Here is a 12,924-nt window from a genome sequence, read left to right as displayed (position 1 = left end):
TGAAATATCTTTGAAACTTGGCTTATTACTGATTCTTAATGCTCCAAAAGTACTAAATGAAATTTCAAATCTACAAATCCTGCCCAAATCTAGATTATGGCAGATTTCCCACCCGCCCCCGCCCCCCTCCACACACACACTGCTGCCAAATGAAGCCATTTTGCGTCAAGGGAAGTATTGACCTGCATGAGAGCAACTAAGCTGAAATTTGGGACAGCGTTAAGGGATTGGAGTGGCTTCACCAATGGGGGTTAGAGGCACGTTCACCTTTTTCAGCTGTGTCACATCCTATTTAGTCAGAAATAAATAAAAGAACTAAACATGTCTCTGTTGGTATAGTCTGAATATCATATAGTCTTTCTGGCTTGTACACATTGAGATGCTGGAATGTGATCAAGAGAAGAACATAAAATGGTGAATTTCTACCTGCTTTATGCTCCCCACTGTTGTCTGAGGCTCCTGATTGGCATGTGTGTGTGTTTTCCCCCCATTCTTTACCTCTGTTTTCTTCTTTTCTTCATTGTCAACCTTAAAATTGTGTAATTATTCAGTAGTAATTACTCTTGTCTTCTTGGTCTTAAGCTGTAATTTTTCTTTAGCACTTTCTCCTTCAACCTTCATCAGAAGTTGTTCAGGTCTTCACTATATTTTACCAGTAATGTGGTGTTACCTGCACATGTCAAATTGTTAATTCTCCACCACCACTTTTCATTCTACTTTCTTCTAAATCTAATCCTATGTTTCCTTATGATATTGAGCAGATGGGGAGATAAAATACATTCTTGTCTGACAACTTCATCAATTGAAAACCATTTTGTTTCGCCACATTCTATCCTAACCTAGTTTCTTGTTCAGAGTACAGATTGTGGGTCAAAACAGTTGTATGTTATGGCATACTCATTTCTTTTAAAATGATAGTCTTTCTGGCCTGTATACATTGAGATGCTGGAATGTGATCAAGAGAGCAACATATAAAACATAAAATCATGGTGAATTTCCACCTGCTTTATGCTCCCCACTCCCCAATTGTCTGAGGCTCCTGATTGGCATGTGTGTGTGTAAATGTGTCCACCCATTCTTTCCCGTTTTTCTCCTTTCTTTTCCTTTGTTCATGAACACAAGCAGTGGTAGGGAAAGGCAAGAAGTGGGAACACTTTGGAAAGTTTTATAAACATAAATACATGCCTACGGCAGCACTCAAGTGCACATACAGACATGAGACATACTAGGAGGGGAGATGCATGAAGGAAGTGTGGAGAAAACAAGACCGTCTTATTCAGGGTTTGCAGACTGTGATAAGAATCTGACAGATGTGGCCACAGGAATCATCTTCATTTAAATGGGGAGAGAGAAATGGGTAGCTCTGCTCCAGGTTTCATGATCCAACCTTATCAGCAGACATAAGAAAAAGGAGATGGAGGAAACAAGGACTGGAGTAAGAAAGAGAAGGCTAGACAGGCTGAAAACAGAAGCTCTTTTCCCTTCCACCCACTCAGCTACAGTTCAGTTTTTATGGTTACATTTTTATACCCATTCCAACCATGTCCTTGGCATTTCTGTTTTTATTTTTATTTCCAAGAGAATACTTATTTTCATCTTCGTTCTTCTGTGCAGGCAGACACTGGAACTGCTCATGTACAGGCCATCCAACCAGAGAAGTTTTTCTTGCTTCTTCAAAGCTCTGTTAGGTGCTGCTTCTCCTTGTCTCAGATGTTTTTCCTGCCTAAAAGGAGAAGCCGCCGCTTCTTGGTGGCGTTCTGGTCCTGGACATTTGTAAAGCAACCACATGATTCTCAGAAGACACTTTGACATTAATTCTAGACAAGATGCTACAGTGCACAGAGCAGTGTTACACATTAAAAAAACAAGACAAAAGAAGGGACAGGAGAACATTGTGCATGAACATCTTATTTATGCCCTTATGCATGGTTTATGCATAGCTGACATAGTTTTTTCTCAGATTTTTACAGTTACTTAAAATTCTTTATTGTAGTGTTAAATGCACGTTATTTCTAGCTGCATTGCGATTAATAAAATTAGTTTCGGAGAGATTACCCCGCCTTCTGTGTGTAGTTTGGTAATCTCCCACTGTGGGACTGCACAGAAGAACAAAAGTAAAATGGGATTGTACTTTCTTGTAACCTCTGTTCATCGAGTACTTCTGTGCAGACACACATTCCCTCTGCCCTGCCCCTCTGTGAGCTCTCTGGTATGAAGTGCCAGTATGATCTTGTGGCATCTCAGGAGAACTGAGAGGAGGAGTCGCTTCTCCTGTAAATCATGTGGCCGTTTAAGCAGGAAAACTATGTGACTGGGAGAAGCAGCCCCATCAGAGCATTAAGGAAGCAAGAAAAACTTCTCCAGTCAGATAGCCTGTGCACATGCAGTACCATGTGTGGCCTGCGCAGAGGAAATCAATGAGCAGTGGTTACAGGAAAGTAGAACCCCATTTTCTCCAAAAGACAAGGATGTCAAACAAATGCCTTGAAATAGTAAAGCTTGGTTTTAAAAACATGTCCCTGAGAATATTTCTGAAGATCAGTGGGTGGTCTGAATTAATATACCACAATCGTTGGCTTGGATCCAGCAGTGTGTAAATGGCAACATAAATGTATGTAGCACAGTTGTGCAACACATGGCACTAGCCTCCTATATATTACAGTGCCTAGAAATTGGATTCACAAGATCTTGTAGAAGCGTAAGTGGCGATTCAATTAAGTTCGACTAATCTTGTGCTGGAGCTAACCCATTGTATCCTTTTATTTTAATCATCCTTCATATTTTTTTCTAATTTTATCATGGACTTCTGTTCCTGTCATGTTTTCAGATATTAAATTGGAATAATCTGAAACACTTTAAGAAGGTGACCTCTGATTTGCATAAATGATTTTGCATACTTGTTACACATTAAAATCTGGAAAACTTGCTCACTTGATTTTAATAACTTCACTGTTCACAGGATTTGGTTTCAAAAATGCTTCATGTTGACCCTCATCAGAGACTGACAGCTGCCCAAGTTCTAAAGCATCCATGGATTGTTCACTGTGACCAGTTGCCTCAGTTCCAGCTAAACCGCCAAGATGCTCCACATCTTGTTAAGGTGAATTTGTGTAACTTCTCTTGAAATTCAATTGTGAACATACACAGTTTTCTTAAATTTGAAAAAAAACCCATCAGACTCACTACAACTACCCTACATGTTCTCTCAAGCATCCCCCTCTCTGACTGCACTTTCCAGGTTATATGTCTGCTGAAGTCTATACATTTTCCAGTTGATTTCTGGTAGATTTGCTTAGTCCACCTTCCCCCTTGCAGCACAAATTTAGTAATGTTTCAGTGATGAGGACAACAAACTGTATAAGAAGGTATACTGTTTCATCTTATTATCAAAATTATGTATGTTTGATACGTGAGTCCTTTACTTGTATCTCAAAGGGCATATCATATTACTGATGCATGCAGGCATGAAAAGCCATGAAAAATTAGCCTAGATCTATCTTGTATTTTTGTCACTTATACTGAGCCAGTAAATATGCAAATGTACTAAAAAAGAGTATGTGATGTAACCAGCATCAAAGGCTAATACACTGGCTTGATCCAGGCATCATGCTGCCTGAACAGGAGGAGCATATTTGCTAGGTTTTGTGCATTCCTCTTGGCTTGCATGGGCCTTGCTCCCTTTCCCTGTTAAGTTTCAGAATGAATTATTGTTTTTGCTATGTCTCACTGACATTTAACATTAACTACACTCAGAGTCAAATCAGTTTGGAAATCCAACTCTTATATATATATATATATATATATATATATATATATATATACACACACACACACACACACACACACACACACACATACACAAACTGTGCTTTGGTGCTAGCTGTCTTTTTCTTAATATCAGTGCAGACATATTCCTTACCATAATTACCTCCAAAACTGGAAAGGAATTAGAAAATTCCTGCAAAAAAGAGGAGTATGCAAGCCTGAGGAGTACTCATGGTCATATAATCTTGATGTGCACCTCATTCTTAATGTGCAATTGTAAACAAAGTAATTCAACATTGTGCCAAATAAAACAAATTTTGTATCATAGATAATTTTGAGTTAACAATTAGATATCTTTGGTGTGTAATGTACTTCTGCGTAATTAAATAAAACTGCTTGTTTACAGTAAAATTAAACCCCGATTATGGAATAGTGTTTAATGTTTTTTTAAACCCCTTTCTATTTTTAGGGCGCCATGGCTGCTACATACTCTGCATTGAACCGGAATCAATCACCTGTTTTAGAGCCAGTAGGCCGCTCGACGCTTGCTCAGCGAAGAGGTGTCAAAAAAATTACCTCAACTGCCCTGTGAAGTTACCTCAGTTGAAAAGTTTGGTACCATAGTAAAAGATGATAGCACAAATCATAGCAACAGGTAGCACACATCCAAGATACCTGCAAGCACACTGTTCCAGCTGGTACCTGTTATGCTGCTGTTTCCTGCTTTCATCTACTCTTGCTTTAAACTGTTGATGGTAAAAAGAAATGCCCTTCAGATGGAATGTAAAGTGGAATCAATGGAAAATGAACATGTCTGTGAGACAAAAAGAATCATGAACACTTCTCACATAAATACACTGAATAAAGCACTCTGCACCATATAGCATTATTTTTATAGGGAATGTTTCTGGTCCCTTTAAAATATTCTTTGTTACATGTGCGGATGGACTGTTTATGTTAAGCACTTAGCTTAAACAATCTGTTTATATTAGCACTGTATTATTTGTGCCATCCAGCATTTTATATGTTTTTGTAAACTTATCATAAACAGTACATTTCTATACTGTTTCTTTTACTTGCCTTCTATTTAGATTAATTAAAGAACAATTAAACCTGATTAAACAGTTAATCAGTATGGTTAGACATCTCTAAAGCAGCTAGACTGTTAAACAGCTACTGAATGTAATTTTCTGAATGTTTCCCTTGCCTGTGTCTCTCCCCTCAGATACATTATTAGTAATCATGAAAACCTAGAGCTGTTATAGCATTTTAAAGATGTAATAGGATTCTATCAGATGTGCACCCAGCATGGAACTAAAGTGAAAAGGATCTGTCTCTCTCTAGTTCCAGAATACGTTTATTTCAGTTGAGGTTTTGCCTATAGCTGGTCATTCTTTACCTTTGCTGCTTTAAAAGGGAGGCATAATTCTTGTGTGCTGAACAGCAGTGAAGGGAAATGTCATTTTTAAAGCTACAGTGGTGCACGGTCCAATAATGAGTATGCTAGAGGATTTTTTCCTGCGGTCAAAAAATCACTAAAAGCAGATCTGTTGTACTTGGGCTTCTTTCAAGCTGTAATCCAAATAGCACAAATGTGCCCACAATCTTTGTGGCCAGTTCTGAGCTTTGACAGACTATTAGCAACCTTATTGTTGATGGTATATAAGAAGGATCCAAGCAAAGTAAGACAGCAACACCATCTTCAGTTTTATCTTCTTACTTTGTTTAAAAAAACAGCACTATATGTTCAACTTTTTAGCAGTCCCAATATCTTGGGTATACTTTCTGGGAAACACTGACGTCACATTGAGCAAAATGTGCAGTGTACAGAAGAGCAGTATAGTTGCAGTGCATCATCCTAATAGTCTACCAAAGAATTTTTGATTTATGTAAATAATACTTGCCAGCTGTGTTTTGTCAATGTAATCACCATTAAGCATGTTAAAGAAAATGGCAGCAAAGAAAAATGTGGCATTCTTGATTCTGGTGCAAATGCTCACTGTCCTTCTGATCCTAGAGTCCAATGATTTCTCTTATTCTTCCTCTTCAGATTTATCTGTAGAAAACCACTTCATCTTACATGCTTTCGCCTTAACATGATCATGTGATTCCTTGTTCTATTCCATCAGCTTTATGCTAGCATTTTTTTTTCTTTTGGGTGATAAAAAATTATAGAGCGTTTAGTTAGAATTGGTTCTTTAAAAAAAATCGAGAGCTGATAGGGTTTTTTTTGCATCTGAATAGTTTGCAGTAGTATTTGTCATTCATTTCCCTTCTTTCCTGAACATATTTCCCTTTAATTATGCAACCCAAGAGCCTTTAATTTATTATCTTATTATTTGCTGAATTTTAGTCTTTAGAAAGCCATTTTTTAAACTTTTGCTATGCATGGTAACTTTTTAAAACCATCTGTTCTCCAATATTGTTTTCAGCCTTCATTGCAATGATAAATACAAAACTCCTAGTCCCCTAACTCACCTGGATGTTAAAATGTCAAAGGACAGCTTATTTTAATTTTTCTGAACGCTTCATATTAAGTTGTGGAAGGATTTAGCTGATATCTGAGAGGTTATAATGTCCATTATTTGTTCGTGTTAGTTTTTAGTATTCTGTGTGAAGAATGAGCCATCTGCATATTCTTGGTTGCAGTTTCTATTAGTAGTCAACAAAATGATCACCCTGTTCATCTCCTTAATTTTTACCTATGTTTTATTTGCTGCTATTACCTATTTGGTCCTTGATGTTTCATCCCCAGCATATTATAAGCCTATCAGCACCACTTGCCTCTAAAGCACATGATGCAATTCACAGTTAAATAAGCAGCATTTGTAATGTGTATCTGACGTCTGAACGGACACATGGGGGCGGGGGTGCAGTATGCATTGTTTTGGTGGAACTTTGTTTTCCTAACAATTTCAAATGGATGTGAAAGGTTAGCCATACTGAAGGTTGTTATACACAGGCTATTTGAAGTTGAGAAATACGGCCAGAGCATCTTAAAATTGACAAGGATGCTAAAATGTTTGCAGCTATCTGGGAAGATCCAGGGAGTTGGTAAGTTCTCTAAAGTTCATTCTGGAACAAAGTAAGATTGACCAGAAGCTACAAGGCTTCTTCCCTTATTACTAAACAATATGCAAAAAGTGGTCTGTACACAGACACATCTTATCCAATGTCTTGGGAAATTTTAACAGACGTCATGCGACATCTTCCTTAGCATTTCATAATCCCCAAGGAAACAGTTCTAGTCAATAGAGCAGTTCAAAAACTCATCTGAGGATTGGTTTTTCCCAAGGGATTTTATCCAGTATTTAAAGGTGTTAGCCCTTTCATTAATAAACATTCTTCCTCTATAGTTCTTTCTATAAGACTCTTAAGAAAGAAAGACAAGTTTGAAATAGTTAACAGTTACACACAGTTGGATTCAAGCTTATCTGTTCTTTCACATTCTTTGCTCAGGTTTTGCGAGAACAAGTTTCTAGTCTAGGGTTAATTTGTTTTAGTTCTCTTCTTTGAATGAAAACTTGACCTGACTACAAAAGGATGTGAATTCTTTTAAGGCCAGTATTCCTAGATGTGCTTTTGTAGTTTCTTTTTTCCCATTGTCCTTACAGAGATGTAAGCGCTCCTTCCACTTCCTGAACTCTGATTTATAATAATTTAGCTGCTTGGTCAGCATCTGTAGTAACAATCTTGATTTGTTTCAAACAAAATGTATCTGACTTTATAACGGATTGTATTGTGGTTTCTTCTCCTGTGCATTCACATGCTAATATGAGAGGAAGACATTTTCAAGATTTCAGTGAGTGTCATTCAGAAAGTATCAAACTCATGGGACAAATAGGATCCTTCAAAAGTTTTTAGAGATGAAAATGACTTGAGATAGCTACAGTGCTTTTAATGGCTCAGATTTTGTTTCTGATCACTGCTGGCAGTGATCAAACAGCAACGTTTTCTTTCTCTTTAAATAAAACTCTTTAAATGCTACAATTCTACAACCTTAAAACTAAATAAAATATATTTAAACCCAAGAATTCACCAGTTCAATTGGCTTCAGTTATGCATGGGTGTGTTCATACCAGCCCGTTATAATGCTATAAATTAACTGTGACATCAGGCAGTATTTACGCTTCATCTTTTAAAAACTTATTTTTAAAAAGACACTAATGTTTTATCCTTTCATCCCCATCACTTGATGGCAGCGTTTTCAACATTACTTTATCTTCAAGGACTATAAAACATAACTCTCTATTAAAAAGAGAGAGCTATGATTACTTCACATGTGAGAGGAACAAGCAACCACACTTATGGTCTCTTCTATTTTTCTCCTCCTGTGTCCTGAAATATTAATATCAACAGTGCATATTGTAATCCAGCCAAAAGATTTAAAAATCACATAGTACATTTCTTACCTCTTGTGAACTAGTGAATTTAGATAAATACTAGGAAGATTGGTTACAAAACAACTCGGGGGTGTTTATGACAGCTGGAGCAGCCATTATATTCTAAAGTTTTTTTTAAAAAAAACCTTGAGTTTACTAGAAAAATAGCCTCCCTGTGTCTTATTGGATACTTCCATGGCCAGTTCACCTTTCCTATGTATTCATAACTGTGGTAGGAAAAAAACCAATGTTTGCTTAAATGCAGCCGTTGCACCTTAAACCACAAGACTGAATTATTACCACTTTAAATTTGTGGTACTCGTGGGCCTCTTTCATATGAAGTGAAATGACTGCACATTTTCTTTCTCCTACCATAAGTAAGATTTCTGGAATTGTATTGCCATTTGGTGGGCATCAAGCAACAATTCTGTCCGTTTCTGATGTCACTCTGGTAATATGAAGCAACTTTCCAGGACTGAACGTATCCTGGCAAAATGTTAGGCAGCGCACCTTACCTCAAATAAGAATTGTGCTGTCCAAGATAGAGTTGGTTTTATGATATCTACGAATATCTTTAATCTTATCTTAAACAATGAAAAGTGAGATTATAAATCGAAGAAGAGTAGATAGAAGGTTAGCAAAGTAAAATAAATTATCAGTTATGGTTTAAATATGAGAATAAAAGTGAGATTTCTTTAGTATGCCTTGTTAGATTAGCTGTCCACTAAAGAGTAAACAAGTGAAGTATTTAAAACTGATTTTAAATACATAATCAGGTCATAAGGAAATGTATTTAGATTTCTGTTGTAAATGTAGTTGCTGGACTAAAGTGCTGCTTTTCTGATAACAGAAAAGAGAGCTTTAAGGCATGTAAATCCTTGGTAAGTAATAAATGGCTTTTAACTCATGAAAATGATGTATATGATTAGCTTTATCTTGATACTTCAGACCCAATCAAAGGGACTGTGCACTCATGAGGGATGGAATTATTTTGCAGTTTTAGTGAAGGGGTGGGTGGGTTGGGGAATCTACTTAAGAGATTTTTTAAATATATCAGAAAATATTTTTCTACAGTTCTGTACAATCATTGTTTATATTGACTTCCTCAGCACGGCATGTCTAAGGTACAGTAACAAAGGTTCAACTATATTGTACCTCTAGGATAGAAAATGTTTTAAAAGCATCTGTCAGATGCTTATATTAGCATAATGGAATGGAAATGCTAGTAAAAAGGCTAAATAGTACTGAATACTTTTGACTGTTTTCATTGAGAGAGAGAGAGAACTTTGAATGTTTCTAAAATATTGTACGTGTGTTATCAAAAGTGTTCCAGGCATCACTGCAAACAGGGCTGGAAAGATACCATTGCTTGTATCCTTGTCAAAAGGCAGGTTTTGTAGTCTTCAAAAGAAACTGAATTTATACAGCAAATAAAATTTCAAAGATATTACAAATGTGTGTATCAAGTAATTGTCACTTCTTAAGGCTTTGTTATGTTAATGGTATGGTTTCTCATTATTATAATTTTGAAGCATAAAAAACTTAATTCGTTTAGCTTAGTAGGCAACCAGGATTTCTCATCATTGCCAATTTTCCCCTTCCCAGAATCTTCCAGCATGCACAGAGGGCTCAGGGTGATGGGTGAAGAAAGTCTCTCATTTTGAGATGAGTTGTGTGGAGCAGGCCAAATTATGTTAAGAGTTACATTCCTTGAGCTTTTGAAGAAGAAAAAAGATAGTAAAGCTATGTTCTCTCCCACTCTACCTTCAGCTCATGTCAGAGGACAGAGCTTGAGGGAGGAGTGTTTCCTATTAAGTTGGCCTTTGCATCAGGTAGAAACAATGGTCACTTACACCAATGTTTTTTGGCCCAACTTGGATACTACTGGGAAGCCAGCTTTCAAACACCACTAAGGTTTTCCTAATCTTTTCTGCGATCTTTTCCAAACCAGCTTTGTTAAGATGCTTTGGGAAAAGTTGCAGCAAAGCCAGGAAGGCTGCCATGTAGGTGAGAAAGATTGGCTTTTCCAGATCATGCCCGTGCTATGCCTACATTGGTACCATTTTTCCCTTCTCCAGTCCCCACAGTGCCATCCCACCCATCCACCCCGCTAAGCTCTGGAGGGATTTTTTGAGATTTTTAAAAATCTGTGGTCATAGATGCAGAGAAGTTAGCCGTGTTAGTCTGTGGTAGCAAAATCAAAAAGAGTCCAGTAGCACCTTTAAGACTAACCAATTTTATTTTAGCATAAGCTTTCGAGAATCAAGTTCTCTTCGTCAGATGCCTGATACAGAGACTGGACAAACACAGAAGAGCAGCTCTTCTGTGTTTGTCCAGTCTCTGTATCAGGCATCTGACGAAGAGAACTTGATTCTCGAAAGCTTATGCTAAAATAAAATTGGTTAGTCTTAAAGGTGCTACTGGACTCTTTCTGATTTAAAAATCTGTAATTGACAAAGCAACCGACATGTCAATTACAATGGCTTGGAAAAAAGGGTCTCTATGAGGAAATGTAGGGAAGCTTGCCAGGTGCAAGCTCCGTTGCTGCCGCAATACATCAGTAGGCACAGCAGTGTGGGGCTTCCACAAGTAAGTCTGCTGTGTGGAAAAGGTCCATACACCACCTACAATTCCAGCACCATTCACTTAACTAGTTTTTCGAGTTCTTGGTAAAAGGGGTGAATACTCTTGTGTGGAGAATTGCCATCCATCCAAAAATTCACTCCAATATTGCAATTATTGTGACTGCCCCTCTGTCCAGGTACAGGAGCCCAGCTGCAGCCCAGTAGCTGGCAGAAAGGAGGGGATTGAAGGGAGCCATCAAACTCTGAGCACTGAGTGCCCAAGCTCTTGGCTATGCTAATAAGTCTGACTGAAGCAGGACAATAGCTTACTACTGGATATCCTGCTGCAGGGTCAGACCCAAAAGGGATACTGCTAGGAACCAAAGGCCAGAAAGGTAAACTTTTCCTTTGGAGGCAAGAAGATTCAAATGACCCCCAGGTGAAACAGATTGCCCAAGGTAGATTATAAAATCTTGTGGCACAAGGAAGAAGCTCTTTCTCACTCTTCCATGGTTTCTGAGTGGGGAACCAATGCTATGCATGACTAAACTTTTACCCAGGGTCTCCATTTTGCCAGTGTGGCCAAGGATAATGGTGATAAGCGTCAACCAGGAGATCACAGGTGAAGATGAACTTTAAATTATTGCAGCTTCAAGTAAAGTAAACCTTCCTGTCGAAGTATAATTTAGGACTAGTATAGGGGGGAAAGGACTGCACATTTTCACCTTTTCTTTGTTCCCTTGTTTTCTGTAAAATGCTTTATCTCTAGACCATGCTTATTTGGTCTTGCTATATGAAATATGGTAAAGGGAAATCAAAAAGAGTCCAGTAGCACCTTTAAGACTAACCAATTTTATTTTAGCATAAGCTTTCGAGAATCAAGTTCTCTTCGTCAGATGCCTGATACAGAGACTGGTCAAACACAGAAGAGCAGGAGAGGGAAGAGGCAATTAGGGGGGGAGGGGGAGGGAGCAATCAAAACATTCCTTTGCAGTCTCTGTATCAGGCATCTGACGAAGAGAACTTGATTCTCGAAAGCTTATGCTAAAATAAAATTGGTTAGTCTTAAAGGTGCTACTGGACTCTTTTTGATTTTGCTACCACAGACTAACACGGCTAACTTCTCTGCATCTATGACCAGGTAAAGGGAAAGGGGCTCTGAAGAAACTTGCCATCCCTGGACCATGACAGCTCAATCTCTGTAGCTGCCCTAGATTTCCCCTGCACTAGCTCATGGAGCAAAGCAGCCACGTGCAGTAAATTGGTAGAGCCTTTAAATGACAAAGCAAGTACAGGGTGCTGGATGCAGGGCTCCATCCAGCAGAAGATATTTTAGAGTCATTGATGGCAGGTAGGTGGTTACCCAGTTTGCTTTTTGGAGTCCCCTGAACATCTAAAGGGCAAGTATCACCACATGGAAACTTGGGGTAGCTGTGAGAGTTTTCCAGCTTCTCCGGGGTCAACTAGAAACAACAGGAAGGGCTTGTGAGCCCATTTCTTCACATTCTAAAACCTCCTTTGTCCCAGCCAATCAAAAGGTGTAAAATTGTACCTCAGCCAAAGTTACCAGGTTTTATTTAGGCAATGTGGCAGTCATCAAAACCCTCATTTTATATTAATAAGGGTACCATTGTGATGTTTGGTGTGTTCTTTAAAATACTTTTAAAATTTAAAGCAATTCTAATTTGTACTTTAGAGAAATTCTTCTGAACCAATTCTAATAAATTGTAACCAAACTGTTAACACCAACCATCACAAAAACAGAGGGGCATAAACCAATCAGCACTGTGTCTTATTAAATCCAGTTCAAAAGTCTTTGGGAAGAGGGGGGGAAAATGGCACCAACCTCAATGCTTGGGATAGGGAATTCAGAAATTGGGGAAGCAAAACACCGACACCCCCAACCCTTTGAACTCCTGGCAAGTTTTTACAGGTAGAGATGGTTCTTCCCTAGGGTTGCCAGCTCCAAGTTGGGAAATTCCTGGAGATCTGGGGGGTGAAACCTGGAGAAAGTGGGGTTTGGAGAGGGAGAGGACCTTGGCATGGCATAATTCCATAGAGTCCACCCCCCAAAGTAGCCATTTTCTCCAGGTGAACTGATCTCTGTGGCCTGGAGACCAGTTGTAATTCCAGGAGATCCCCAGCCACTACCTGGAGGCTGGCAACCCTATTCTTCCCCTCTCCTACATTTTATCTGCTCACAACCCTGTAAG

The 12,924-nt window shown here is 38.4% G+C and overlaps 1 protein-coding gene across 4 annotated transcripts in view; it reads left to right on the top strand.

Annotated features, from left to right (window-relative positions):
* RPS6KA3 (ribosomal protein S6 kinase A3) overlaps window positions 1-9,601 on the top strand; it is a 66,720-nt gene extending 57,119 nt beyond the window's left edge. For all 4 annotated transcript variants that reach the window (XM_054973318.1, XM_054973317.1, XM_054973319.1 and 1 more), the window contains 2 exons: window positions 2,960-3,100; window positions 4,235-9,601. In XM_054973318.1, coding sequence (XP_054829293.1) covers window positions 2,960-3,100; window positions 4,235-4,357 — 264 coding nt within the window. In that variant the 3' untranslated portion in view covers window positions 4,358-9,601. The remainder of the gene's footprint in view (window positions 1-2,959; window positions 3,101-4,234) is intronic.
* The last annotated feature ends 3,323 nt before the right edge of the window (window positions 9,602-12,924 follow it).

This window comes from Eublepharis macularius, chromosome 3 (assembly GCF_028583425.1).
Source record: "Eublepharis macularius isolate TG4126 chromosome 3, MPM_Emac_v1.0, whole genome shotgun sequence".
In the NCBI taxonomy this organism is placed as follows: Eukaryota; Metazoa; Chordata; class Lepidosauria; order Squamata; family Eublepharidae; genus Eublepharis; species Eublepharis macularius.
This window is presented reverse-complemented; position numbering and strand designations above follow the sequence as displayed.